Genomic DNA, 27,889 nt, shown 5'->3' on the forward strand with positions numbered 1-27,889 from the left:
TCATTTATCCAATTTTTTAATTTTCATTTTATGAACTTACATTAATGCTTCTATGTAAAAGGTATTTATTGTCTCTGCCCTCTTCACACTCCGCCTTTTTCTGCAAAATCACAAACAATACAGTTTAGAAAGTGGTAATTCTCTCTCTAATATACTGTATCTGATTTGCTCAGCTGTTATGTCATGAGTCAGACCTAAGATGTTCCCTCAGCGTCTCCTCCGTTCAGAAGTGGGGGTTTGGGAAGGTGACTGGATCGCGGGGATGTTACACTTCCCCGTGGGTTACGTCATTGTGAGTTCATAGCTGAATGTGTTATTAGAATGCAGGGCCTGGCTGTAGGCGGTGCGCCACAGAAAGTGTAACCTGGAAGCTTACATTCCCTGCTCCTGCTCTCTCTGTTTCTGTCCCCCGGGTTTGAACAGCTTCTCCCTGCCGCATTCTTCCACCATGCTGATCCTGCCTTGGCGATAGCAGCCTGAGTGAACCCTCTGGAACTGTGAGCCAAATCTCTTCTTTAAGTCACACGTGTCAGGTATTTTGTCCCAGTGTCACAGTATAAAACCGCGGCTGCATCGGGGATAAAGATTACTCACAGACAAGATTTAATTCATTCACCAAGAACTCAAGGGGCTGCTTCTTAGGCATAAGAGAGACTCAAGGGAACAGCAACCAGCTGAGACCTTTGCACTTATTTATTTGTATGTCAAGGACATGAGAACAAAGATGTAGAAGAAAAGCGTTCTGCAACATACTGTATAGGAGGTTTTGTAAAGGCCAGGGCCAGAATGGGATGGCTTGTTGCATGGCTCATGTCAACCTAGTTTAGGCAGTCTTATCAGGGCAGAGGGAACACATTGTCCAAGGCAAATATCTTTAACAGTAACTTGCTCTGATGCTGACTGTTGTCCTGTAGATTTTGCGCTGAACTCCAAGCAGGCATTCCAGGAGCGTGAGAACTGTTGTTCCCCAAGGCCCCTTCCTCAGTGCACTCAGGTCCAAATGCTCCTTTGGCCAGAGTCTGTCCACATCCCAGGGATAGAAGAATGACCAACATAAAATGTAATTAGACTGTTGCATTAAAAGTAACTTCATAATAAATTATTTCATTAAATCATAATACTTGGTTGACTTTACAATGAATGTTTGAATTAATTCAGAGGAAATGCAGAAACAGGCAGTACTGTCCAATAAAATTAAATGGTTCAAAACTGCTTTTATCCAAGCTGAAGTAACAGCAGAGTAGATAGGCAAGGTACACTGCTCAAACTCTGCCCACTGGCGGGATTTCCCTTCACCACTGTCATACATGGATGCCCCCAAAGAGGCCATAGTGCTACAGCTGTGCACTTCACGGTGGTGGCTGTATACCGTGTAGAAGCATCTCCTCGAAGCTCACATCTAGCAACTGATGATAGGAAACTCCCCATGAGGCAAGAGGTGCAGGCTGGCAGAGGGCATTGTAGCTAGAATAAGGACTATAAGCATTAGGCTACTCCATGTCACTTGTGTATCCATGGCCTGCCTGGGCTCGATCACATACATACCACTTCCGTTTAGTGGTGGGGTGTGGCTGTGCATGTCCGACTTTATGGCTTGGTCCCTCAGACAGCACCCAGCTCGTGAGTGGCAGCTCAGGCTGCATGATAACTAGCTGTTCCTTGGGGAAGTGTAAAGTTTTTACAAAGGCCCACTAGTAAGCTGAAAACCTCAGAACAGAGTATCTGCAAAGGGTAGCAGGGTTTGGCTTCAACATCCTAAGGGCCTATACTGTGATTCATTTACAGGGGTCTAGGAACAGCTCCAAAAGGCAGAACAAGCAGCTTTACAGCAGTCTATATCTGTTGCAGAGCTTCCTTCTATTCTGGACCCCACTCAAAACGCAGCTTTCTGGGTCACTCAGTGTAGCCCACCATGACAAAACCAAATGAAAATGCATCACCTCCACTATCCAAAGGAGAGTACTGTGCATTGCATCTTGGTTGTAGAAAGGGTAAGATAAAACCAGTTGCCGTTTACCTTAGAAGAGTTATATCAGCATGCCCTTTACCACCCAACCCTTGGGAATTCTACTAGGTCATAGGCCCTTGAACTTTTGTCAGATTTATTTCTGACCTCCTGACATGCAAATGTCTTAGCAGTGCGTCTGTAGTAGTTGCTACTTCTGAGTGAGGCCAGTCAGCATAATGTCATCAGTGTAACAGGCCAGTGTAATATCTTGCAGAAGGAAAAGGTGATCAAGGTCACTGAGTCCTAAATTATGACAAAGGGCTTGAAAGTTAATGTACCCCCTGAGAAAGGACACTAAAGTTGTATTGCTGGCCTTGCAAACTCCTGGTCCCCTTTACAAACACAGATGGAGAAAAATGCATTTTTCAGATGAATATTTGCAAACCAGGTATCAGGGGCTGTATTAATTCACTTAAGCTGTGCAACCACATCTGTAATTGGAGTTTCCACCTAGTCATTAGCCAAGATCCGCCATCTTGCTTATAGGTTTAGGAGGTGAGTTGAATGGGGATGTGGTGGGAATTACCACCCCTGCATTTTTCAAGTACTTTTCCACGTTAGCTCAGCAGCACAGTGCCTGCCTGGCAAGTGCGAGGTCATGAGTTCGATTCCTGGTACCAGAAAGAAGAAATAAAAACAAAAACAAAAAAAAGATAATGAAAAAGTATTATACATACAAGCATGTATAATACATAACATTGGATAATAAATGTGACTTACTGGTTTCTATATTTACAATACTATACTGAATACTAGTTTTTAAAGAGTGTGCTCTTTGTAAAAGAAATGTTGATGCAAAACTGCCATGTAGCCATGTGCGGTATGGGGAGTACTCAGACTTGTAAGTTCAGTGTCAGCCTGAGTAATTCAGCAAGATCTCATCTCAGACCAAAAAAAAGAAAAGTCCAGCAACATGCTATGTTATGCTGGTACAGCTTCATACAAGAAGCCCAGTCAAGCCGGGCATGGTGGCACACACCTGTAATCCCAGCCTGTGGGAGGCTGAGGCAGGAGGATCATTGTGATTTTGAGACCAGCCTGGGCTACAAAGTGAGCTCAAGGCCAGCCTGAACTATATGGTGAGACCCTGTCTCAAAAGATAAAAAAAAAAAAAAAAGCAAGAAACCTGGTAAAGTGATTTTCCGATAGTTCAAGGTTGCTTTAACTACACTTGATAATGTTTGTACAATGGTAAAATTGTCTAATGACATATTGCTCAGGATATATCCCTGCTGTGAAGCTATCTATGGCTATATTTAATTAAATAATTGCATGAGATATGCGGTACTTTATCATAAAATCAACTTCGTTAGATGATTTTGCCCAACTGTAGGCTAAGTATTTTGAGCATTGGTTTTTAGGAGATGAACCCACAGAACAATCTTAATTTTATCCTTTTTTTAGTACATGTTTATTATTGGTACTGGGAATCAAGCTCAGGACCTTGTGCTTGTGGGCAGGCACTTGTGCCACTGAACTATATCCTTGGCACGTTACTACATGTGTGCAGCACATAATGATTACATTTTCCATGAGGAGTTGATATATGTACACAACATTTTAATTCTGTTCACATCCCCTTCTCCTCCCTTCCATCCAGGCTACATTTTCCCTCTCCTCTCACCTCCTTCTATCTTTTTGTTCTTTTCTCCTATTGTCTTTTATTTTGCTCCTTATTTATATTTTGAGATTCTCAGATAAGAGAAACGATATGATATTTAAGCGTATGTGTCTGGTTTATTTCAGGTGACATTATGATCTCAAGGAGCATCCGGTTTCTACAAATGACTCACGTTTATCCTATATGGCAGAGTAGCACTCCACTGTGCATAAATACCATATTTTCTTTATCCATTCATCTGTCCTAAGGTTAAAGGTGGCACATTATTTATTCTTATGGTATGTCATATCCATTTTGTCTTGGATGATATTACTGTTGATTTGCTTTTAATTGCCAGGATTGCACAGTTCTTGTTCTTAATACCTTTTTCTATAGTCAGAAATAATAGCAGAAAACTTTCCAAATGTTGGAGAAGAATTAAACATACAGACACCAAAAAAAAACGAAAACAAAACATACAGACACCTACATGAGGCATATAGAACTCCAAATAGCCACGATCAAGAAAACCTCTCCACATCATAGTCAAAATACCAAAGTCCAACACAGGGACGTACTTTAAAAACTGAAATTCCAAGGCCAGGCATGGTAGGACACACCTGTAATCCCAGCACTTGGGAGGCTGAGGCAGGAGGATGTCGCAAGTTTGAGACCAGCCTGGGCTACTAAGTGAGCTCAAGGCCAGCCTGAACTATACAGTGAGACCCTGTCTCAAAAAGACAAAAAAAAAAAAATTGAAATTCCATTTGACCCACCTATTCCTCCTTTTATGTACCTTCCTGAAAGAGTTAAAGTCATCATATTAGTGCTACATTCATGCCCATGTTTAGAGGAGCACATCTCATAATAGCTAAATCTTGGAAGCAGCATATATGTTCTTCTAGAAACATTCTGGATCCTGAAATCCACATTAGAGTTCTCCAAAGAAACAGAGCCAGTAGGTGATATATAGACAAGGCAATGTACTATGAAGAACTGGCTCATACAACTACAAGTACTGAGAAAACCCACAGTTTGCCATCTGTAAACTGGAGAAGCAGGAAAACCTGTGGTGCACATCAGTGGTCCAAGACTGAAGGCCTGAGAACCAGGGGAGGTGTGATTCTGCATGGAAAACACCAATGTTGCAGCCAGTGTTTGCTTTTTAAATTGCTATTCAAAAGTCCCTTATACACCTGGCTGGGGTTGTGCGTATCTGTAATCTGAGCACAGGGGAAGCTGAGACAGGAGGATCACAAATTGAAGCCCAGCCTCAGCAATTTAGTGAGACCCTGTCTCAAAATAAAAAATTTTTAAAAGGCTAGGGATATAGCTAGACCTGGAAGCCCTGGGTTCAATCCCCAGTAACCACTTTGCTCCCCCTGAATTCCTTATATAGCGTTGGAATTAGCACTTTATCTCTCATGCCTCACGTATATTTCCTCCCAGTTTGGCTTTTGACTTGGTTAATTATCATTGTTATTGTTGTTATACAATTATAAAAAAGTGTGTATAGTCTATTGATATTTTCCTTTTGGTTTCTAAATTTCATGATACATTCATCAAAGGCTTCCATATGCCAAGATTATTTTACACTTATTTATTTATTTATTTTTGGTTTTTGAGACAAAGTCTCACTATGTAGGTCAGGCAGGCCTTGAACTCACTGTAATCCTCTGCATGAAGCTCCTGAGTACTAGAATTAAAAGGGTGTGCCACCACCCCTGGCTCTGTGTTTTTTTATTTTCTTCAGTACTTCAGGGAGTGCTGAGATATGGTTTACTTAAATTATCCCTGGTGAGCTCAAACTTGCTATTGTCCTGCCTCAGCCTTCTGAGTAGCTGGGGTTAGAGTTGTACACCACCATGCTCATATCATTAGTGCTTTTGTTCTACTCTTAGTTTAACACTCCCTCTCCCCTCCTCCTGCCTCTATACTGGGGATTAAACACAGGGTCTTCCACTATATCTTCAGCCTTTCTTTTTTTTTTTTTTTGAGACGGTCTTCCCAGAGTGCCAGTTTTGTACAGTAGGTACATGCCACTAAGTTTTGTACAGTAGGTACATGCCACTATGTGTGGCTAGTATAACTTTTTAATCCATCAAGTATTTTTGGGCCAGGGATATAGCTCAGCGGCACAAGTCCCTGCCTGGCAAGCATGAGGTCCTGAGTTCGATTCCTGGTACAAAAAAAAAGTATTTTAACACAAGTGAACTAAGAATCCTTAAAGCCTTAAAGATAAGCAAAAAAAAAAAAAAAAAAAAAATCACTGTTTAGCCATTTATCAACTGATGGATGTTTCTTTCCAGTTTTAGGCTATTTTGAATTTAGCTGCTGTGAATATTCATGTGTAAGTCTTTATGGATCTATGCTCTCATTTCTCTTTGCTATGCACCTGCAAGTAGAATTACTGGGTCATGGGACAAGGCATGTTTAACTTTATTTAAAAACTGTAAACAGTTTTTTGAAGTGGCATTTTTATTTTATGCTCACAGCATGAAAGAGCATTCTAGTTGTTCAAACTGCTTATTAGTGAAGGAGTTAAGAATATGCCACCCTGGCATACTGACGATTTTGAGATGAAGGAACTAACTTACAAAACAGCAGATGCAACATCATTTTGACCTTCCTTCTGTTTCTTAAAACCTGGAGATGAAATTCCTGTGTGACAGATGCTCTCTATCTTTGAATGAAAGTGACACTTCTTATTATCATGGGTGGGAAGTTGAAGCCAAGAAAATTCAATGTAAAATACTTATTAAAATAATTCATATCTGAGCCTCATCTCTTAATTAAGTTCTTTTTCACAACTTACTATTCTTGCATAATTCAGTGTATAAATGTTGAGCTCTGGGTCTTTGGGTCTTCAGGTCCTTTTTAGGGCACCTGTGAATTAAGTAAATTTATAAGGTCTTTTCCTGTTTTATGTCAATTTAATTCACAGGCCCAGTTGAAAATTCTTTAAGGGTAGAGGTAAATTTTTTTCTCCCTTCCACTAGCATTTGATATTGTCAGTCTTTTTTATTTTTTTAGTCATTCTGTTAGATATGAAATTGGTATCTCATTGTGTATTAATTTAACTTGCATCTCCCTGACATTGAGCCTCTTTTTTATATGCTTACTGACTGTTATGGCTTGTATTGCGATGTCTCCACAAAGCCTCCTGAGGTCGTAGGTGGGGTTTTTCAAAGGTGACTGGATCTAGGTGTGTGATACTGGGATTAAGGGTGTGATGCTGGGGTAAATGGTATGATGCTAGGACTAAGGGTGTGTGGATTAGTCCACTAATTGGTTAAGCATAGTTGTCATGGTTTGGGGAATATTTTGCAAGGGGAACAATAGGACACATATTTTATAAGATTATTTACAATAGTTACCCAGAGAATCATATACAAGAGAATGCAGGATATCTGTCCACACACTAAAGACCAAAGAATCTTAACCAGCTAAGGGCCTGGATCCCATGATAATGTCCTGCATGAGTCCAGCTGAAGACCTAGAGCTCATAACAATACCTCATGCGGGCCTGTTTCACAGATCTGTGCTAGTAAATCTGTGCCAGTGGGATGAAGGATCTGTGCTAGCAGGCTGAGAGATCGGCACTCGAGCCAAGAAGTGATGAGCAAAGTAAGAACCACAGCTCCCCTGAAAGGTACCACAGCCATCCTCAGCAACAATGAGGTCCCGAGCTCCTCTGATGATGAGGAAGGCCGAGTTCCCATCAAGAAAGCCAATGCAACAAGCTTCCCCAGGAGACTGAGCTGCGCACCTTCTTTCCCTCTGGAGCCAGGAAGCAATTCTCGGAGTGAGGACCAGAGCTCCCCCAAAGTGAACCAAAGCCATTTTCTGTGACTTGGACAAAGGGAACAGCTGAGTTCATCAGAAAAGCCAGCGTGACAAGGTCCTCCAAAAGAACCAACAGCGCCTACAGCTTCTCTCATCTCCCACCAGGTTCTACGGACTCCTAACAGCCTTTCTTCTTCTTCTGCAGTTCTACCTCTTATGCTGCTGGCACAGTCCTCAGGTGGGCCTTTCATACCCAGGACCACACTTACTCATTTCAGCTGGGGGTTACAAATTGACCACTAGTTTTCAATCCACTACAGTTGTTTGGGTGTGGATGAGAAGCTCCACCCTGGGTGTGATACAGCCTGGGTGGTGTAGAAAGGCAGGCTTTGCTGCTGCTGTTTGCTACTGCCTGCTGCCTTCTGCCTGCTCTACCATACACCATGGACTGTTTCTCTGTGTGATGCCCCTGTGCCATGCCACCCTGCCTCACAGCCAGCCAACTATGGATTAAAACCTTTACAAACTGAACCAAATAAACTTTTCTTCCTTTAAATTTGGGTGTCCTGTATTTTTGTCTCAGCAATAGGAAAAGTAACAGAGACACTGACCATTCTTATATCTCCTTTGTGAATTGTCTGTTAAACAGTTTTGTCTAAGCCAGGCATGGTGGTACCTACCTATAATCTCAGCACCTGGAGGTTGAGGTAGGAGGATTGCTGCGAGTTCAAGGCTGAACTACAATAGCAAGACCCTGTCTCAAAAAAAATTGTTTTTGTCAATTTAAAAAATTGTTTCATTACCAAGTTGAAGGAGGTTTTTTTTTTTTTCTTTCTTTTGTCTTTTTGAGACAGGGTCTCACTACGCAGTCCAGGCTGGCCTTGAGCTCTCTTTGTAGCCCAGGCTGGTCTCGAACTTGCAAGGATCCTCCTGCCACAGCCTCCCGAGTGCTGGTATTATAAGTGTGCGCCATCACGCCTGGCTAAGGGGTTCTTTAAATATTCAGAATACAAGTTCTTTTCAGATCTAGGTATTGAAATTATTTTTCCCAGTCTGCAATCTGCTTACTCATGTCTATAATGGTGTCTTTTTATTATAGACAGCTAAATTAGATAGAAATTAACTGGTAGGCAGACAAGAATTGGGCCTTTGAAGGAGTCACTGGAAATTGTGGCTGGAGGCAAATCTAAGAGAGTGAGGCCCCAAGATGGAGATGCAGTAGCCAGGCCTGCAAACCTCTGAGATATCACAGCAATTTGGGATTACACTGTGATTAGCAGTGTAGTGGGGCCCAGACAGGCATCGGACACAGAGATGGGTTACCAAAAGCTGGGCACTCATCCCTTCCCCAAAATGCCTTCGTTCTTTCTTTCTTTTTTTTTGCTTTTTGAGATAGGCTCTCACTGTGCAGTTCAGGCTGTCCTTGAACTCCCTTTATAGCTCACATTGGCCTTGAACTCTCAACGATACTCCTGCCTCAGCCTCCCGAGTGCTGGGATTACAGGTATGTGCCACCACGCCCAGCTGTTCTTTATATTTAGAATTTATAGATGAGCCAAAGTTAATCATGCTAGCTAGCCATAAACCCTTGCCACGTGTCTCACTTCCCTACTGGATCAATATAGCTAAGTAACTATACTTATAATCCTATTGGTTGATTGTAGTTTGACCCACATTGTACTCATGTCGCGATTTTGCTCTATTTAATATTCTTGGAGCTCAGGAGGCTGAGACAGGAGGATTGCTGCAAGTTGGAGGCCAGCCTAGGCTACACAGAGTTCAGGGCCATCCTGGACTACACAGGGAAACCGTGTCTCAATTAAAAAAAAAAAGCTGGGGGTGGTGGCTCACACCTGTAATCCCAGCACTCAGGAGGTGGAGGCAGAAGGATTGCTATTAGTTTGAGGCCAACCTGGGCTACATTGAGGCCAGCCTGAACTGCATAGTGAAACCCTGTCTCAAAAAAACCAAAACAATAAGAAAACAATTCTTAGACAAACAGTCTGTGCAGCCACCTATTTGCAGACTCCTCCTGTCTCTCATGAGCTTTCTCTGAGTAGACCTTCCCTATTCTTACCTCCTTTGTCCCGTAGTGATACAGGAAAATAAAAACTCCCAACCTGAATGATATCTGGGACAAGTTCATATTCTCTAAAATCAAAGAATAGGGGCTGGGGATTTAGCTCAGCGGCAAAAGTGCCTGCCTGGCAAGCGCAAGGTCGTGAGTTCGGTTCCCGGTACCGGAGAAAAAAAACCAAAAAAAAAAAAAAAAAAAATCAAAGAATGAATTTTAGGAACAACAGAGGCTAACAGCAGAATATATTTATTGAGGGAAAGAAAGCTTCTGTCCAAGAGAGGGACAGAAGGAGGGCCCAGAGTGCGTTACCCAAGACTCTGTCTTTTCTAGGGACTTTTATAGAGCAAAAACAAGAGGTGAGGTGGGTCCAAGGTAGGGGAAAAATGGACAAAACTATGGTCAGCCAGTAAGAATTGTTCAGGTAAAATTGATTAAATTGGGGTCAAATGCGTAGCAAGCGGGCATGAATACAGAACAGGGCTTTTCCTGTAAGGGGTTGTGTCAAGGGACTCTTCAAGGTGATGACTACCTGTTTAGAATATCAATCCCTGATGTCCATCCCTAGGGAGGTATGTGAGTGCGTCTGTTTAATCTTCAGTCTTGAGATCTGGCCCAAAGCAAGTACCACCTCTCCATTTGTAAGGTGTATTGTCTTCCATACCGGCTCCTTCTAGGGCTTGGCCCTGGCTGACTGCCTCTAATATTTCTATCTAACTCAGCTGCCTATAACAGTAGTGTTTATTCTTCCATATTCAGGGGACATGAACTCGGCACATCTAACAAGCAGAGAGTTATCCCCCTCCCACATCTATTAAGGTTTTTTTTATTTTAATGAATATTGATTTTTAGAAGCTGTGGTTTTGATTTCTCTGTTGAATCTAAGAAATACTTTTAGAAAGAAATTATGCCCATTTTTTTCTGTGCTTGCTTAATGTTTTATCTTTTCCACCTTGACCATGCTAATTTAGTAATTAAATTTAATTAATTAATTAATTTTGCACTGCTGGGGACTTGAACCCAGGACCTCATATATGCTAGGTGAGCTCTGTGACAGAGCTACAGTCCCAGCCCTGATAATGCTAATTTTAGACATGTATTTAAATGCAAACACCAAAAAATGTTCTTCATAATTTATAGACCCTCTGAATGCCTCATACAGGTTGCATATGCTGTATATTCTTTTTTTTTTTTTTTTTTTTGTATTTTTGAGACAGGGTCTCACTATGCTGTTCAGGCTGGCCTTGAGCTCACTTTGTAGCCCAGGCTGGCCTCGAACTCTCAACGGTCCTCCTGCCTCAGCCTACTGAGTGCTGGGATTACAGGCATGTGACACCACACCCGGCTATGTGCTGTATATTCTAAATGGGTAAAAGACCAAGCGTTAAGAGATTTTTTTTTAGCTCAATTTGAATGGCAAGTTCTGTTGTTTTCTAATTGGTACAAAGCCATAATCTAGAGCAGTAATTCAGTGCTTAGCTGAGCACATTTATCATCGTCCAGATTGTTAAAAATGGAGAAGTACACTTGACTCAGAGAGTGACTTCGTTTTGCAGGCTTTGTGATGCACCTAAGTCCTTAATATGCCTGGCTAACCTTAGGGCTACTCCACCTCCCATTTTTTTGTCAGAGGGCTGAAGAATGTGCTAATGGAAATTCTTTCCTGGTACTGAGTTTCTACCAGAGGTTTTTTTTTTTTTTTTTTTTTCTTTCGTTTCTTTCCTGGTATTGAATTAAGAGATCATTGAGCTAAGTCCTCAGCCCTTTTAATTTTGAGAGAGGGTCTCACTCAGTTGCCCAGGGTGCTCTTCAATTTAAGATCGCCTGCCTCAGACCTCTGAAATAGCTGGGATTTCAGCGTGGAGCCAGGTGCATTGGGAAGCTCTGGGTGGGGGAAGGGATTGAAGCATTTTAATAAATATATTTTGTTATAACAAGATGTGATTGAACAAAATATTTCAGAACAGCAAACAATTGCAGGGACTGTGCGCTTCCCAACTATTGGCTCATTCTTTCTGCAAGAGAGAATTTTTGTAGGTTTAAAAAAAATTAATAGGGGATTCCGCCATATGGTTTTGTAAGACTCCTCACTGGATCGGGAATTAAACATGAAACTTCTCATTGGGTATTTTCGAAACTACCACAGGGAATCAGCTGCCAGCTTACTGCACGGTGGAAAAGTGCACGAGATTCCGGGATTGGAATCAAAATGCTAATTTAAAAGGTCAAGTGGAGCGGCGCCTCACGTTTTGCCGTGCTTGAGCTCGGAGCGGGCGGAGCAGACAAAGAACCGGCCAAGGAGGGTAGACGCCGAGGCTCATCCGATTCTCTTTTCCCGAAATCTAGTCATGCCTGAAATGCCACAGGACATGGAACAGGTAAGAGCTGCTGACTGGAGAAAAGCAGCATTCTGGAGTCAGAGCTGCTTTGAAAGCGTTCCAGCAGGCGCCTGGTAAAAAAAGCAGAATGGATATGTAAAGAGAACACCAGAAACGGGCGGCATTCGTGGACTTAAAACATAACCTTAGGACACCGTAGACCAACTTGAGTTACTGACTCAGGAACTGACTAAAATGCAAAACAGATAAGCAGTCTCACTTACCGAATTAAGCCCAATGGTGTGTGAAGCGTCCGTGTAGGTCGGGATTTTTGTCGATAGTAGTGCGTTCCAGCTTTTGTATTTCTGTGAGTTGAATCTGCTAACCTAACCTGAGCTCCAGGCTGCTTCCTTGGCTACCAGGTGAAGCTGCTAAAAGATCTCTGTAATAGAGATCTTTAATGAACAGAGGCCTTTATCCTCATTCAAGAAAATGATTCAAACCGTAATCAAGCATACGCCCTAGAACTATATCCAACTTTTTACCGAACCAGTATCAAATCAGATTCTTAAATGGTGGGCAAGCAAACTTGTTCCTTCTTCAAAGCTGCTTTGAGAATCAAAATGCTAGTTGCTTATGTAAGTCCTTGAATCTTCCTGTAGAAAGCAATTTTTAATTCCTGCGTTTTAAGTGAGGAGGGTGAGGAGTGTTGGATCCGTTCCCTGCTCCTCCGTTTTCTTTGTTGTCTGCACTTTATGCTTGCTTTGTGCGGGCAGCCCACAGCCATCGCTTAAGGAACGCTGAATTTTATGATCTGTAACAGCCAGGATTAAAAAAAAAAAAATCAGAAAAATGGAGACCCCCGGCAGCCTTATGTTTCTGTGGTAGAGAAACTCTTACGTTTGCACGAATGAGGAAGTAAGCTCTTTGGGGGTTGGGAAAGAAGAAAAGTCAGGAGACTTTGACATTGAAAAACCTTTTTAAAGGTTGCTTAATCTTTAGCTCCAAAATAAACCAAGGAGTAAGGAAATAGGCCTTAGGAAATTCCAAGCCGAGGTCACGTTTGTGGCCAACTTTTCAGTCTCCTGTTCTGTGGGAGTGCGGACGAGAACACTCAGACTGTCGGGTGAAAAGTGGGCACACACGGGGTCTGTGCCGGGTTTTTTCCCCATGTAAAAGTTCCCAGCACGGCTGGCGGGGGAGGCTTCTTGAACTTTTGAACTGTAGGGAATCCAGTGCGTGGTTGGAGGCTCCCTGGCCCCGGGGTGCTGATTTACTCCGGTGCGGGCGAGGAGCGCCCGGCTTGATTTTCTGTGCTTCCCAAGGCTTGGGTGGCGGCTCTGATCCGGGGCTCCCCTAAATCCACCAAAAAGTAATGTCAGGGGCTCTCCTACCACAGTTTCTCCTTCCGTGAAAGTTTGATTGTTTGTTTGTTTGTTTGTTTGTTTTTGTTTTTTTGTCTTTTTGAGACTGGGTCTCACCATGCAGTTCAGGCTGGCCTTGAGCTCAGTTTGTAGCCCAGGCTGGTCTCGAACTCAGTGATCCTCCTGCCTCAGCCTCCTGAGTGCTGGGATTACAGGCGTGCGCTGCCACGTCCGGGTCGTGAAAGTTTGAGAGTCTACGTTTTCCACAGATGCCCAGATGATTCACCTTCCTCTCTCCCACACCTTTTTAATTAGTTGAAAATAACTTTTCACATTCTTATAATTTCATGCTGTTTTTAGGATACCAGAACGCTGTTTTTAGGATGCCAAAAAACAAATAGTTCTGGAGGTGTTGATGACTCAGATGCCAACACTTCTATTTTTATTTCCTCGCCTCTTCCTAAACCTTTCAAAACCCACACCTAATTCTCTAGATAATGCTCTCCTTTTTCCCATTTCCTTTCCTCTCACCACCCTTCTCTTCAAAAATGTTTCATTCTACTTTATATATTACATGCTGTTTTTTATGCATTGAGCGCAGTGTGAAAACTTGAAACTGTGATTCAGTTCAGTTCTTTCGCAGTTAAAAAAAAAAAAATCTTCCCAATCAAAGCTGTATTTACTGCTCGCGCTGCGCGCCTTTGTTGTGTGTACCACTTTAAGACTTGGCGCGTGGGCTGGGAGCGTGCCGCGTGCGCCCGCCCCTCTCCGAGGCGTCGGTGCAGCGTAGCCAATGAGCAGGCGCGGCGCTAGCGGCGGAAGCCGGAAGCGGCGAGCGGGGGTCGCCCTGGGCCTAGGGGAGGCGGGCCGAGGGCAGTGGCGCTGCGGTGCGCAGCCATCCTCGCCTGCGGGAAGTGCGGCCGGGCCCGCGGCGACGGCGGCAAGACGGCAGGCATGGTGGGGCGGGGGAAGGAGCTGTCCATCCAGTTTACCCCCGGGTGCTGCCGGCTGGTGGAGGTGAGGGGGTCGGCCGGGGTCCCCGCGGGAAGCTGGGCGCCGAGGGGTGCGGGCCCGGCAGCTCTGCAGACGCCGCCCGCCGGTGCAGGCGAGCCGCGAGCCCGGGGGAGGCGCCGGGAGTTTGCTTACCGCGGCGCGCGGGGGGAGGCGGCTCGCCCTGTGGGTCGGGCTGCTGTGTTTATTTCCACTTCTCGTTCTTCCGTCGGAGGCGGAGGAGGGAGGCTTTAAGTTGTTTCGCTTCTGATTATTTCCTCGTTGTCTTCTAAGGTCTTTCTCGACCTTAGAAGTTCGTAGTTTTGGGAAAGAAGGGGGAAAGGTGGTTTCTCGGAAATAACAGGATCGTAGCAGGCGCGTTTTGTGAATGCCCGTAAGGCGTTGCTCTAGTCCTCGCAGCTCTGAGATTCCGTCGCTCTTCCCCGTCCCGAGATGGGGAAGCCGAGGCGCGGAGGGTACGGCGCTGGCCCGAGCGTGTTCCGTACGATCGCAGCGGGGTTCCGGCTGCAGACCTGTTCGGCCGCCTCGGTCTCTGACGCGCTGCCGTTTGCGTGCGCAGGTCCGTCGTCGTCTGCATCCCAGCCCCCAGCGTTCGTTGGCCCCTAGAAATTACCCGGCCCTGGGCAGAAAACCGCTAGCGCCCAGACCAGTTTGTCTTACGCACAGATGAACATAGGAGATGGCTGTTTTTGTTCGTGGCGAAAATTACATGCTTCCCAAATGTAATGTATTTAGAGCTCTCAAGTCCCTTGGACTTAGGTAAAGTTAGATATATGCGCATACCTGGGCCTGTGTGTGCGCATAAAGCTTAATCCACTTTCACAGTAGGACTTCAGTAAAGAAATGAAAATGCCTTTGCGTGTTTTTCTTTGTTCAAGATGGTACATTTCAGAGCTCGGCACTTAACTTGTTGCTCTCTCAAAACCTGGACAGTTAAAACTCACTCCGAGAATGGGAGCTGTGATATAGCTGATGTTAGATACCACCTGGAGTGATCCTGAGGAGAACGAGATCTGTGGGGTACAGTGGGGTAGGAGTTAGACCATTCCCGCCTAAGCGCTGAGATCTTTCCAGGAATCTTTACAGTGTTTATCTTGTGTACATTCTTCTCTTCCCTCTCTCCTAGACTTGGCATGTTTTTTCATCCTTTCATTCAAGTTATGGTGGAGCTGTTTTCTTGCCAAAATTCAAAGACAGTATTTTGCTGGCTGAAATTCTTGTTTTCATTAATCAGCTGAGTTAGAGCCAGATGTTACAAGGCAGCCCACATGAAATTTCTTTTAAACTTTTAAAAAAGTGTGTTGAAATTGGTTGAAGCAGGAAGTAATGTTTAAGAATTTACTTTTAGGCGGGCGTGGTGGCGCACTCCTGTAATCCCAGCACTCCGTAGGCTAGGCTGGGGGAATCGTTGCAAGTTCAAGACCAGCCTGGGCTACAAAGTGAGCTCAAGGCCAGCCTGAACTGCAAAGCGAGACCCTATCTCAAAAAAAGAAGAAAGAATTTACTTTTATACTGAAATTCGCTATGAGCCCTTTCATTTTAGGCTTTTGTATGCCAGAAATACAGATTTTGGTGTCCTTTAAACAAGCACATTTGACTGCTAAGTAAAATAAGGGCTAAAAAGTAAGTATTGTCTTATTGTATATATAAAGCTTTTGACAGTTTAGAATTAGGTGACCATAGCAACCCTTGAAATAAAAAGCTCAAAGGTGGTAAAATGTAATGAAACTTTTTTTTAACAGTAAAAGTTCAAGGTCATGAGTTCGGTTCCTGGTACCAGAGAAAAACCAAAAAAAAAAAAAAGAAAAAGACACCATAACAGTAAAAGTTGACTTTTTTAAGAGTCTTGGAGGAAACTAATGTTACTTAGGAAGAGGGAGATGTTTTGAAACTGTGCCTTGGATATAGAGATTTAAATTGTTTCTGAAATCATGGTGCTTTTAAATTTCTATAAAGAAGTTTTCTTTGTCACAGTAACAACCTTGGTAGTGAATTTTGAAATATTTTTTCCTTTCTCTTCCTGTTGATTGCTCTTAGTATAGATATTTATTGTAAATTTGGAGTTTGCTCAGGAACATGTATCATTTGGTCAAGCTTAGCATGTTGAACTGCGTTGTAAGGAACAAATTAACTTCTCTTACATAAGTTCTTCTGAAATTTTGACTAATTCTCAGACCCATGGAAATACAAGAAATCTTTTTGTTTTGTGGTGCTGCAGATTGAACCCAGAGCCTTTCATATGTAGTCAAGAAGTCTACCACTGATCCACATCCTCAGCCTTAATAAATCATTGACATTTGAAAGAAAACTTGGAAGTAAAAACTGAAACTTAAAAATGTTAATTTGTGCCATAATCATATTGGGAGATATAACCCAAATGCTTAATCAGACTGTAAGACCAGCTTAAAACTTGTTTGCTTGGTTTTTTTTTGAGACAGTCTTTACTCTGTAATTCAGGTGGCCTAGAGCTCACTGTGTAGCGCAGGCTGGCCTCCAAACTCTCGATAATCCCCCTGCCTCACCCTCCCAAGTGCTGGGATTACAGGCATGTGCCAACATGCGTGGCTGAAAGTTGTACTTTTTTTTTTTTTTTTTTTTTTTTGGTCTGACACAGGGTCTGGCTAAGCAGTTCAGGCTGACCTTGAGCTCACTTTGTAGCCCAGGCTGGTCTGGAACTCACAATGATCCTCCTGCCTCAGCCTACTGAGTGCTGGGATTACAAGCATGCGCCACCACGCCCCACGCAAGTTGTCCATTTTTATAAACAGAAGAGCAACATTTTTGTGTATTATTTATTTGGATATCATTAATGTAAACATAAAGCCTTTCTTTTGTTTTGGTACTGGGAATCAAACTCAAGACCTCTGCACTTGCCAGACAAGTGCTGGCCCACCCAGCTAAATCTGGCCCCAAACTTTCCTTATTGACTAAAACCCAGTACCAAAGTAATTATCTGAAGTATCATTTTACATTGTTTTTCTTGAGATTATTGAAAGGGTCAGGTAATGCAGTTGTTGATGTAGTTTATGCTTTGTTCTAACTTTAGAATTGACCTGGAGAAATGTGGCATGAATCAGAAAACTCAGACTTGAGGTATTCAGTGAACAATGATGGTGACTCGTTTCTTGAGGAAGAGTACTTTCAAAGTAAAGTAGGTTTTACCTTTTCACCTTTAGGACGAAGTGAACCTCCCCAGCAGGCGAGTTCTGGTTACTGGTGCCACCGGGCTTCTTGGCAGAGCTGTGTACAAAGAATTTCAGCAGAACAACTGGCGTGCAGTTGGTTGCGGTTTCAGAAGAGCAAGGCCAAAATTCGAACAGGTCAATCTGTTGGATTCTGAAGCAGTTCATCACATCATTCATGACTTTCAGGTATGCTTTTATCTGTTTATTTTAATGTATGCATGGCTTATCCTAAAGACTGGGTGACTTAAAAAAATGTACCTGTTGAAGTCACTGTACATTAAAGTTCTAACATACTCAGCAGAAACAGTATGGAATACACTTCTTTTAGATTGGCAAAGTGTAAGTACTCCTTAAAAAGGTTGGCTTGTGGTATTGGTTGACAAAGACTGCAATATGAATCAGTTTTTTTTAAAAAAAAAACTGATATAGCTCAGTGGCACAGCACCTGCCTGGCGAGCATGAAAAAAACACAAAAAACAAAAAAACTGGTTTATGGATGGGTATGGTGGCACATGCCTGTAGTGATCCCAGCACTCAGAAGGCTGAGGCAGGAAGGTCACTGCAAGTTGGAAGTCAGCCTGTGTTAAGTAGTGAGTTCAAGACCACCCTGAACTACATAGTAAGACTGTCTCAAAAAACAAAATCAAACAAAACAACAAAGTGATCCTTTGGTTTATGAATTGGTTTGTTTTATTTTGTCTTTTTAAGATAGGGTCTTGCTCTACAGTTCAGACTGGCCTTAAGCTCACTTTGTAGAACTCACAGGGATCCTTCTGCCTCAGCCTCCTGAGTGCTGGGATTATAGGTGTGTGCCACCACACCTGGCTGGATTTTTTTTTTTTTCCCCGTGCTTGCTAGGCAGGTGCTGCGTCACTGAGTTATATCCCCAGCATCTATGGATTGTTTCCTAAGTAGTACTTATTGTGCAACTTTTGCTGAATTGCCCATACTGGGCTTGAACTTGCAGTCCTCCTGCCTCAACCTCCCAGAGTGCTGGGATTACAAATGTGTGCCCCCACACCCAGGTACTTGTCATATTAATCACATAAATGGCAATTCTTTTGTCCAGATTGGGAAGTGAAACTTGTTTTGAACAGAAATGGTTATTTTTTTCCCTCTTTTTTTTTTTTAAACAGGAATACTAAATTTTTCTTTATTTTTTAGGACGTACGTACATATTTTTAAGAACTTTGAACCCTAATGGGGAAAGAAAGATGATAGAACTATACTAAAAATTACAGCTGTGCACAACAGTGCATGCCTGTAATCATAGGGGCTTGGGGTGCTGAGGCAGGATTGCAAGCTCAAGGCAGTCCAGGCAATTTTGCAACGCCCCCTGGCAAATAAAAAGAGCTAGGGATATTGCTCCACTCCAGAGTCTGGGTTCAGTCCTAGACACTGGGTATTCTTAGTTGAAGGAAAGTTGATTTAAGGAACATTTTTCTCTGACTTTATTTAGGAAGGATGTATCTCTGTTTTATTCTGTTTTGGGTTAAAAATAACATCAGTGTTTAACTTTCAGCCTCATGTCATAGTACATTGTGCAGCAGAGAGAAGACCAGATGTTGTGGAGAATCAGCCAGATGCTGCTTCTCAGCTTAATGTGGATGCTTCTGGGAATTTAGCAAAGGAAGCAGGTAATGATGACTTTATAAAATCTTCATAAATTATGAAATAACCACTGAGTTTTTGAAGGCTAAAGTTTTGTAGATGACATATAAGAGATTTGTTCATTCAGAATAAAGTTTTCTAAATTCCACTGAGTAATATTATTTAAAAATTTAATAGACTTATCTTTTTGTTGTTGTTAGCTGCAGTTGGAGCCTTTCTCATCTACATTAGCTCAGATTATGTGTTTGATGGAACAAATCCGCCTTATAGGGAGGAAGACATACCAGCTCCCCTAAATTTGTATGGCAAAACGAAATTGGAAGGAGAAAAGGCCGTCCTGGAGAATAATTTAGGTAAGACAGCCTCTTTTGGTTTTTGTTTTATTTTATTTTTTGAGATAGGATCTTGTCTTGCTATGCAGTTCAGGCAAGTCTTGAACTGGCAGTGTAGCCCACGCTGGCTTCAAATTCATGGCCCTCCTCCTCCTCCAGCCTCCTGAGTGCTGGGATTACAGGCATGCGCCACTACGCCTGGCTTTCTGATTTGTTTTTGAGGACTGGTTTCTGGTTATGTTTTTAATTGAAAAAGACAAAGTATATAAGTAGAAATCGGAAAACAGCTAATAAAAAGGAAAGGAAAGAATTTTTAAGGTATTAAAGAATAACTGCTTTGTGAATTCTCAACTTTTTCCATTTTCAGTGTATACATACACATCTTTATAGATAGGAAACAAATCCTAAAGTGCTAATTTTTATAATTTACTTTCAAAAAGTAGTGCAATATAATTTCTCTCAGATTGAAGTGTTTTGCTAGATTAAGATCTTCTCTTACATTTGGTTTTTCATTTTTCCTGTATTTATTTGTGTATAAGTATATCCCCGAAAAAAAATTGTAAATTTAAAACTGTAAGAATGAAAGCCCTACCCCCAAATAATAATTTTTGAAATAGATTTTTAAAAAAGTGAACTCCTCTAAAATGCTGTCCAAGGCAATAAGCATAAAATGTGGTTTTGTATAGAAATGTTTTTATGTGTTAAAAAGGTATGCAGTTTGTCCCATAAACTCTGCTTTGCCCTGCATCTTTACACTTCATTATGTGTGGAGTTGGCTCTGAGATCTTCCCACCAGCAGGAGCCCAGTACTTGATTTGATGCTGTCGGCACTGAAACGAAGACTAGATTGTGTCATGTCCCTGTGAAGCAGCCCCTAATTTAGGGTACCCTACTGATGGACATTTACTTTGTAAATTTTTTTGGTGTTGTAAATTATCCGGCAGAACTGTATTCACCCAAGAATACATTTCTGTCTTAGTCTGCTCTGTGCTGATGGAATGGGATATGCAGAGGGGCTCATTTCTCACGGGTTTAGGTGTGGGAAGCCCAAGGTCAAGGTGCCAGCATGTGTGGAGGGCCTTTGTGCTGCTGGTCTCCACAGGACAGTAAAACGCGAGCAGAAAGGACGAGCTCCTTCCGTCAGACTGTGCTATAAGCTGGCGTTAATCTAAGAGGACGCAGCCCGAGGACCTAAACTTCTTTCAAGAGGACCCCCACCTCCCAGTACTGTTGCATCAGGGTTAAATTTTCAACATGGTTGTGTGGAAGACAGCATCCAAACTATAGCCATGTCTTGTTGTTTACTCATCCAGTAATTTAATTTAAAAAACAACAATTACTTGCATTTAAAATGCCAGTTATCCAAAGACCATTATACCCCCTTAGCACCAACTAATCTAAATTACCTTAAAATTCTTCATCATTGGTGCTAAGACAGTGTAAACCAGAAGATTAAGTACCATATGGTTTCTCTTACGTGAGAAACTCGAAATATAACGAGTAAAAGAAAGGCAGACCTTTTGGCAGTGGAAAAAGGGAAATGGGGAAGAGGAAGAGAGAAGATAGGAACGGGGAAAGGATTGAAAATGATCAAGATGCACTGCGTATATGTACCTATCCCCCCAAATGTTACAGGCCCTTCTAGATTCACCACTGGTTAAAGTTTGGCATGATTGTTGCGTATGTATATGCTCGCCAGACCTTTTAATATCTTTAACCGCAAAATACTTGAACAAGAACAAGAGTGTTACTGTGTAGTGTTACACTCAGGAAATTTAACATGAAGATAGTATTGTAATCAAATACAGAGCCTGTCTGGGAATTTTCCCTGTTGTCCCCAGAAATGTTCCTTATTGCTTTTATTAGGGTTATTCATGCCCCATGCTATGATATGTTTTATAACCATAACCATAACCTGTGTTATGATATGTTTTATTTTTAATAAATATATTAAAGTACAGATTGCATATGAAAGTATCCCAAATTATAGAACATATTTAAAAACACTGAGGGTCATAAGTGAGCTGTGTTATTTTGGCATATTTTGATTAAAATTCTGCCTGTGTGTGTGCAGGAGCTGCTGTTTTGAGAATCCCTGTTCTGTATGGGGAGGTTGAAAAGCTTGAAGAAAGTGCCGTCACTGTCATGTTTGATAAAGTGCAGTTCAGCAACAAGTCAGCAAACATGGACCACTGGCAGCAGAGGTTTCCCACTCACGTCAAGGATGTGGCCAGTGTGTGTCGACAGCTGGCAGAGAAGAGGATGCTGGTGAGGAAGACTTCGGAAGGGAAGGGTTTTGCTCTCCATCGTAGTGAAGGCCCGCTGTCTCTTTTATGCCTGACCTTTCGTCTCTAAACTTGAGTGTTTCAGAGGGAAAGTTGAAAGTACTTTTATAAAAAAACTTTATTTAAAAGTTTTCTTTTTTTAATAAAACAGACCAAAAATAGCATGCAGATAGTAAACTATATTCATGAGGAATGAAAATATTGCTTCCTGCATACGATAGACTCCAAAGTTTGTTTTATTGCAAGGAGTGAGAAACCTTGTCTGTGTTCTATAGGGAACAAATTCATCAGCTAATTTTTTTTTTTTTTTTTTTGAGACAGGGTCTCGCTATGCAGTTCAGGCCGGCCTTGAGCTCACTTTGTAGCCCAGGCTGGCCTCGAACTCGCAACAATCCTCTTGCCTCTGCTTCCTGAGTGCTTGGATTACAGGTGTGCATCACTACGCCCGGTTCAATGAGCTAATATCTTTTAAGATTTGTTTTTCAAATTAAGTTATACATAATGCCAAACAGGAATCTAAGTAGGGATTTGTCAGTTAAGCATATGAAGTGTGGCTAGGCTTGGTACAACATGCCTGTAATCCCAGCACTTGGGAGTTTGAGGCCATCCTGGGCTCCATAAGTGAGTTCAAGGGCACCCTGTACTACACTGTGAGTCCTTGTTTCAAAAAAGAAAAGAAAAAAGAATATGAGGTGTGATAAATACGGTGAAGGTTTAAAAGAGGTTTATTTCATTCAAAGACACTGCCATTAGTCCCCTCCTTAAAATACTCCTTGTTTTGAACACTTACCTCATTATTCTTTTGTTTTGAGGGGAGAACCGGGAGTAGAATTCAGGACCTCACGCTTGCCAGGCAGGGGCTGCACCACTGCACTAAATCTCTGGCTACATCATTGTTATTGTCACTTTCTGAAGCAGTTCTCAAGTCTTCTGTCATGGATGTGTTTAGTTCAACTGTCATGGCTGCCTTGATGTCTTGAATTGATTCAAAACTTCTATGTTTAGTGATTATTTTGACTTTTGGGAGAAGTCCCACGGTGCCAGATGCAGTGAGTAACGCGGGTTGAGGACATCCCACGAGCCAGTCTTCCTGCTGGGTGGCACACGGAGGCAGCGGTCACTGATTTTGTTATCATACCTTGTAAAGACACTCAGGGAAGAGTGTTTCCAGAACTGCCTCAGAAACTTGTGAGAATGGTGGGATAAGTGGCTTCAAAGTAAGGATAGAACTGTCTTGAGAGGGATTAATAGCAATGTGTCTTTTACTCTAGTTTTAAGAAATTGTATATTTTGATCACCACTTGGGAGTTAATTTTTTAAACATTGCAGAAAGTAGAATATCTGTAAGATCAGGGACTGATTTAGTGTATTAATATATATAACCAAATTTGCTTAATACATAAAAGTTTGTTTATACCTTTAGCTTATTTTGAAAAACGGTTCTATTAATGTTGCTTTTAGTTTATGATAATTTGAAATACTCTTTTTTTTTTTTTTGAGATAGGGTCTCACTATGCAGTTCAGGCTGGCCTTGAACTCATGTAGCCCAGGATCCTCCTGCCTAGCCTACTGAGGGCTGGGATTACAGGTGTGCGCCACCATGCCTGGCAACTCATTGAATTTTGGAGTGTGTTTTCATAAAAATGTGTAACATTTTTAGGATTCCCACTAATTGAGCAAAATTGGATCCCTTTAAATTTTTTTGCTTTAAGCATTTCTGTAAGGCTAAATTCTAAAAATTGTAAATACTGCTTTTATGTTTGGCTGGGGATTTTTTTGTTTGTTTTGTTTTGCTTTGTAAGACAGGGCTTCACTATGCAGTTCAGGCTGACTTTGAACTCACTTTGTAGCCCAGGCTGGCCTCAAGTTAGGGGCTATCCACTTGCCTTAGCCTTTCGAGTGCAGGTATTAACAGGTGATCACCACCATGCCCTGACTGGGAATATTTTTAGGAATTTTATATATTTGCTGGAGAGCTTTCCAGAATAGGACAGTTGCTTCATAGTTCTTTGACCTTTCAGATCAGCTTTACTGTCGAACCTGTCATCCAACTCAACTCAAAAATTTGAAACTGTATTGGATTTTTTGTGTCCTTGTTCTTAGGATCCGTCAATTAAGGGGACATTCCACTGGTCTGGCAATGAGCAGATGACTAAGTATGAAATGGCGTGTGCGATCGCAGATGCCTTCAACCTCCCCAGCAGTCACTTAAGACCTGTAAGTTCCTGGTATTTGAAACCCCCTGGCTTCTTGAAATTCCAGGTTCACCTGTTCAGTGTCTATTACTGATAATATTCTTTTGTGTATTTTGGGTATATTGGGTAACATCCTTTCTTTCTCAGCACTAATCATTGTGAACTTTGCTTGTGAACTTTCTAAACTGTTGGTCTGTGAAGACTGTAAGTATTGAAGGTTACAGAAAATACACTGTCTTGATGGCAGGCTTTTATTTTCCAGGGCTGTTCAAATTGGGGTTCTTGCAATAAGGGCCAAATAACAAAGCCTCAAGATGTGACTCTGTTCACTTTTCATTTCTTTGTGTTTATGTTTCTTTAAAGATTACTGACAGCCCTGTCATAGGAGCACAACGTCCGAGAAATGCTCAGCTTGACTGCTCCAAATTGGAGACCTTGGGCATTGGCCAGCGAACACCATTTCGAATTGGAATTAAAGAATCACTCTGGCCTTTCCTCATTGACAAGCGGTGGAGACAAACAGTTTTTCATTAGTTTATGTGTACTTGTGTTTTTTTGTTTTAATGAAAAGTATGGTATGTGGCACTTTTTAAAGAAAAAAAAAGGAAATAGTTTTGTATGAGTACTCTTCTGTTTGTGACTCAGTTTTTCAGGTAAATGATGCTCTTGCACTAGTGAAGGTGTGTAAAGAAACTCAAAGGGCATTGATGCCTGCCTTGTATGCATTAATGATTTTTCTCTTTTATCATTTTGTTCTGGCTTAATTTGAATAAAATTAAGATTCTTAAATATCTGAGAGCCAGAATGAAACAGATCTGCTGTAAACTTATTTTGGATGAAATGCATTGTTCACTCCTATAACTCATATTTTCACGGTTTGTTTTTGCAGCTGTTGACTATTGTATGTTGATTGTTTTCAAGTGTGTGAAGTTGTATAAAAATCATTGGTGTTCATTATTTGCTTGAGCTCAGATCAAATGTTTGAAGAAAGAAACTTTATTTTTGCAACTTAAGTACAATTTTTATGCTTGAGGTACTTCATGTTACATATAGCAGAATTTCTGCAGCCTGATGCCCCCTGCTTTTGTAGCAGTGTATGGTAAGCACTTGAGAGTATGTATGTGTATTTTTTTAATATAAATGTATAACTGTCCTTTTCACTCCATGTTGCTAAGTGATATTTCATACACGGTTATACTAATAATAACAACCCTTGTAAGTCTTGACCACTCATGAGTAATAAATATGTACTGTTGGCATGAATGCTTGGTTTCCTTGTGTTGAGTTATCCTCTTAAATGTAAGGACCGACGGTCTAATTTTTGTGTATGTGTGTGTGCATTAAATTATTTTTCCTGTGCTGGACATTGAACCCCGGGGTGATTTACCACTGTGCTATGTCCCCGGCCTTTTGTTTCGTTTTCGTTAAATTTAAGGCAGGGTCTCGCTAAGTTGAACAGCTTGGACCCGGAGTTTGCAGTCCTCTTGCCTTAGCCTCTCCAGTAGCTGGGATTACAGTTGCGTGCCACACACCTGGCTGGTTTCGTTAAAATGTAGTTCTTGTAACATCTAATGCCTAGGGAAAATATATTGAGGTAAAAGCACAATAAAATGACAGATGAGCCGCCACTTGAAATCTAGAATGTCAAAATACTGTACCTACTTGTATCAACTGATTCTTTAAAAATAACCATAGAATCTTGCAATCCGTTTACAGGAAGTGCCCTGTGAAGGAGTGCAGGGTCTGTGTACACTGTGTAACCCTCCGGGGACCTCACTGGGGAGGACACAGGTGCTGCGGGGATGCAGTGCGAAGGGCGGCCGCGCTCCACCGCTTGTAGGTCGTGGAGGGCTCTCCCGGGTAGTGGCCAATCCGCTCGGGCATGATCTCCACCTGGCTGAAGGTCCTGCAGTGGCAGACGCGTGCCGTGCTGCTGGGGCCGGGCCACCCTGTCCCGGTGTCCACCGCCTGCGGCTGCTCCGCGGGCCGCGCCGCCTTGGCCTTGCGCGGGCTCGTTAGCCGCTTCCTCCGCGGGCGGCCCTGGGAGCCTGCAGGGACACGCTACCGCCGGCCTTCCCGGGCGCTCCGCCGGCACGGCCAATGGGCCTTCCTCGTCCTGGGGTCCTGGGTGGCCCACACGGCCAGCAGGCCGGCCTCAGCAGCGGCCCAGAAGTTTGAGGCAGACGCCACAACTGTGGGACCCGCCCTGGGCCCCCACTGGACGGCTGGGCCCGCCTGCCACGACCAGCGCCGCGCCCCAGGTGACCTCAGTCTTGGTAGGTGCAGGAAGGCCGAAAGGTAGTGACTCGGACGACTTGGCACCGTGTATTCCGGGGCCGGTGCAGGGACTTTGATTTCACTTTGGAAATACGTTCCCACAGTATGCTGTTACTGTCTCACTGGATTCAGTGTTCGTTTCTAACTTGCAGATTTACGGAGGATTAGAGGAGATCAGATTTGTGTAATTTGGTTACAGTAGCAGTTTTAGAATTAACTAGGCAAAATTTGCTTTTATTGAATTACCCCGGACCCATGAAATAGAATTTTGAAAACTGAGATTTACTAATCTTTTAAAAAATATTTCCCGAGCGCTTCTAAGGTAGACAGCAGATAGGAAGCTGAGAATGCAGTGGGATTCGGTAACAGCTGAATTCAAACATTCAGGGCTTCGCTTGCTGCAATTCAAGTAGTGCAGTGTTGAAAAGTTTCAGGGAGTAAAGTTCTTCTTTCTCATTCCTTTCTAGTTGCCTCTTTTCTATCTTTGCAAGAAATAAATGTTGACCAGTGGTACCTAGGTTCATGAACTTAATTCTTTCCACGATTCTGGTCACAAACCAAATTGGACGAGAACAGAATCAAATTTCCCTATAAGGTCAGCGTTGAAGCTAACTGTTGAATTTGATCCGGGTCTCCTGCAATTTGGTTTGGGACTAGAGTCACGGAAAGAATTAAGTTTGTTAACTGAGTTACCACTGTACTTTGCATATATTAAAATATGCACCTGCCAGGCTTGGTGGCGCACACCTGTAATCCCACCACTCAGGGAGCTGAGGCGGGAGCAGCACCATGAATTCAAGGCCAGCCTGGACTATGGAGAGAGTTCATGGTCAGCCTAAACTACACAGCAAGACACTGTCAAAAGAAAAAATGTTACTGTAGCATGTGAATATATATTTATACTTTCATCAGTCTTACTTGTTTATAGAGTAGCATAATATGTCTTTTTTTGGGACAGGGTCTCACTATGTAGTTCAGGGTGACCTTCAACTCACTGTGGAGCCCAGGCTGGCCTCAAATTCACCAGGCTCAGCTCTAGCACACATTTTTATGTACTTTTTTCCCATTTGGATTTTTTTCTGTATTATAGAGATTGTCTTTTTTAAACTATTCATTTTGAAATTTCACTCTTAGAAGGTTGCTGTGAGTGCGTGGTGGCAGATTTCGGAACTGAGAACGCAAGAAGGAGTGGGTCGGGGAGATGCAGTGCTTCCTGCTGGGCCAGGTCCCTGCTGAGTGGCCTCTGACCAGACCCCACCCCTTACAATCACTATAAATCTAAGTCCTTACGGTATGATCTCCCAAAAGCCTCACCTCAGTGTGTGAGGTTTTGGGGGAACATCTACATCCATACCATAACACTTAGTATATACACGTCACTGTATGTTTTCTAAACATAACTGTGTACTTCTATATAACTCATATGATTATCAAAATCAAGAAATTAATCTTCATTCAATGTGAATTTATACATCTCATTCGGATTTCATCAGTTGCCCCACTAATGTCCTTTATAGGCCTGTTCATCCTAGAATTCTTGAAATTTGTTGCCATGATGTTTTAGATTCAATCTGGAAGAGTTCTTTGGTATTTAGTCTTCAATTTGGAAGGGTACTGGAAGTTGAACCTAGGTCCTTCACATTGGTCTACATGCCTACTCCTTTATTAGAATTTTTTAAATTTTGAGACGGACTTGCCACATTGTCTGAGCTGGGCTCAAACTTATGATCCTACTGACACAGCCTCCCAGGGTACTGGGATTACAGGGGAAGGCCCACTATCCCCTACCTTTTTGTCTTTAATCTTGACTCCCTCCCCCACTTTGGTCTTTTTTTTTTTTTTT

At 42.4% G+C, this 27,889-nt stretch overlaps 1 protein-coding gene and 1 long non-coding RNA gene across 3 annotated transcripts; one reads left to right on the forward strand and one right to left on the reverse strand.

Moving 5' to 3' along the window:
- Window positions 1-11,804, reverse strand: LOC102006744. The gene is made up of 2 exons (XR_001232354.1): window positions 11,715-11,804; window positions 1-1,019 (listed from the first exon to the last, which is right to left on the reverse strand). It is a non-coding gene; the product is annotated as an uncharacterized LOC102006744 (long non-coding RNA).
- Mat2b (methionine adenosyltransferase II, beta) lies at window positions 10,783-25,032 on the forward strand. Of its 2 annotated transcripts, none has more exons than XM_005376286.2 (7): window positions 10,783-11,846; window positions 17,338-17,532; window positions 18,869-18,983; window positions 19,158-19,310; window positions 21,364-21,557; window positions 23,678-23,791; window positions 24,133-25,032. In XM_005376286.2, exons 1-7 carry the CDS (start codon window positions 11,817-11,819, stop codon window positions 24,301-24,303), a joined length of 972 nt encoding a protein of 323 aa, XP_005376343.1. In that variant the 5' UTR covers window positions 10,783-11,816; the 3' UTR covers window positions 24,304-25,032. The 2 variants fall into 2 exon arrangements, with proteins under 2 accessions (XP_005376343.1, XP_005376342.1); XM_005376285.2 differs by lacking the exon at window positions 10,783-11,846 and adding an exon at window positions 13,962-14,167.
- The last annotated feature ends 2,857 nt before the right edge of the window (window positions 25,033-27,889 follow it).

This window comes from Chinchilla lanigera, unplaced genomic scaffold (assembly GCF_000276665.1).
Source record: "Chinchilla lanigera isolate Chin_1 unplaced genomic scaffold, ChiLan1.0 scaffold00007, whole genome shotgun sequence".
In the NCBI taxonomy this organism is placed as follows: Eukaryota; Metazoa; Chordata; class Mammalia; order Rodentia; family Chinchillidae; genus Chinchilla; species Chinchilla lanigera.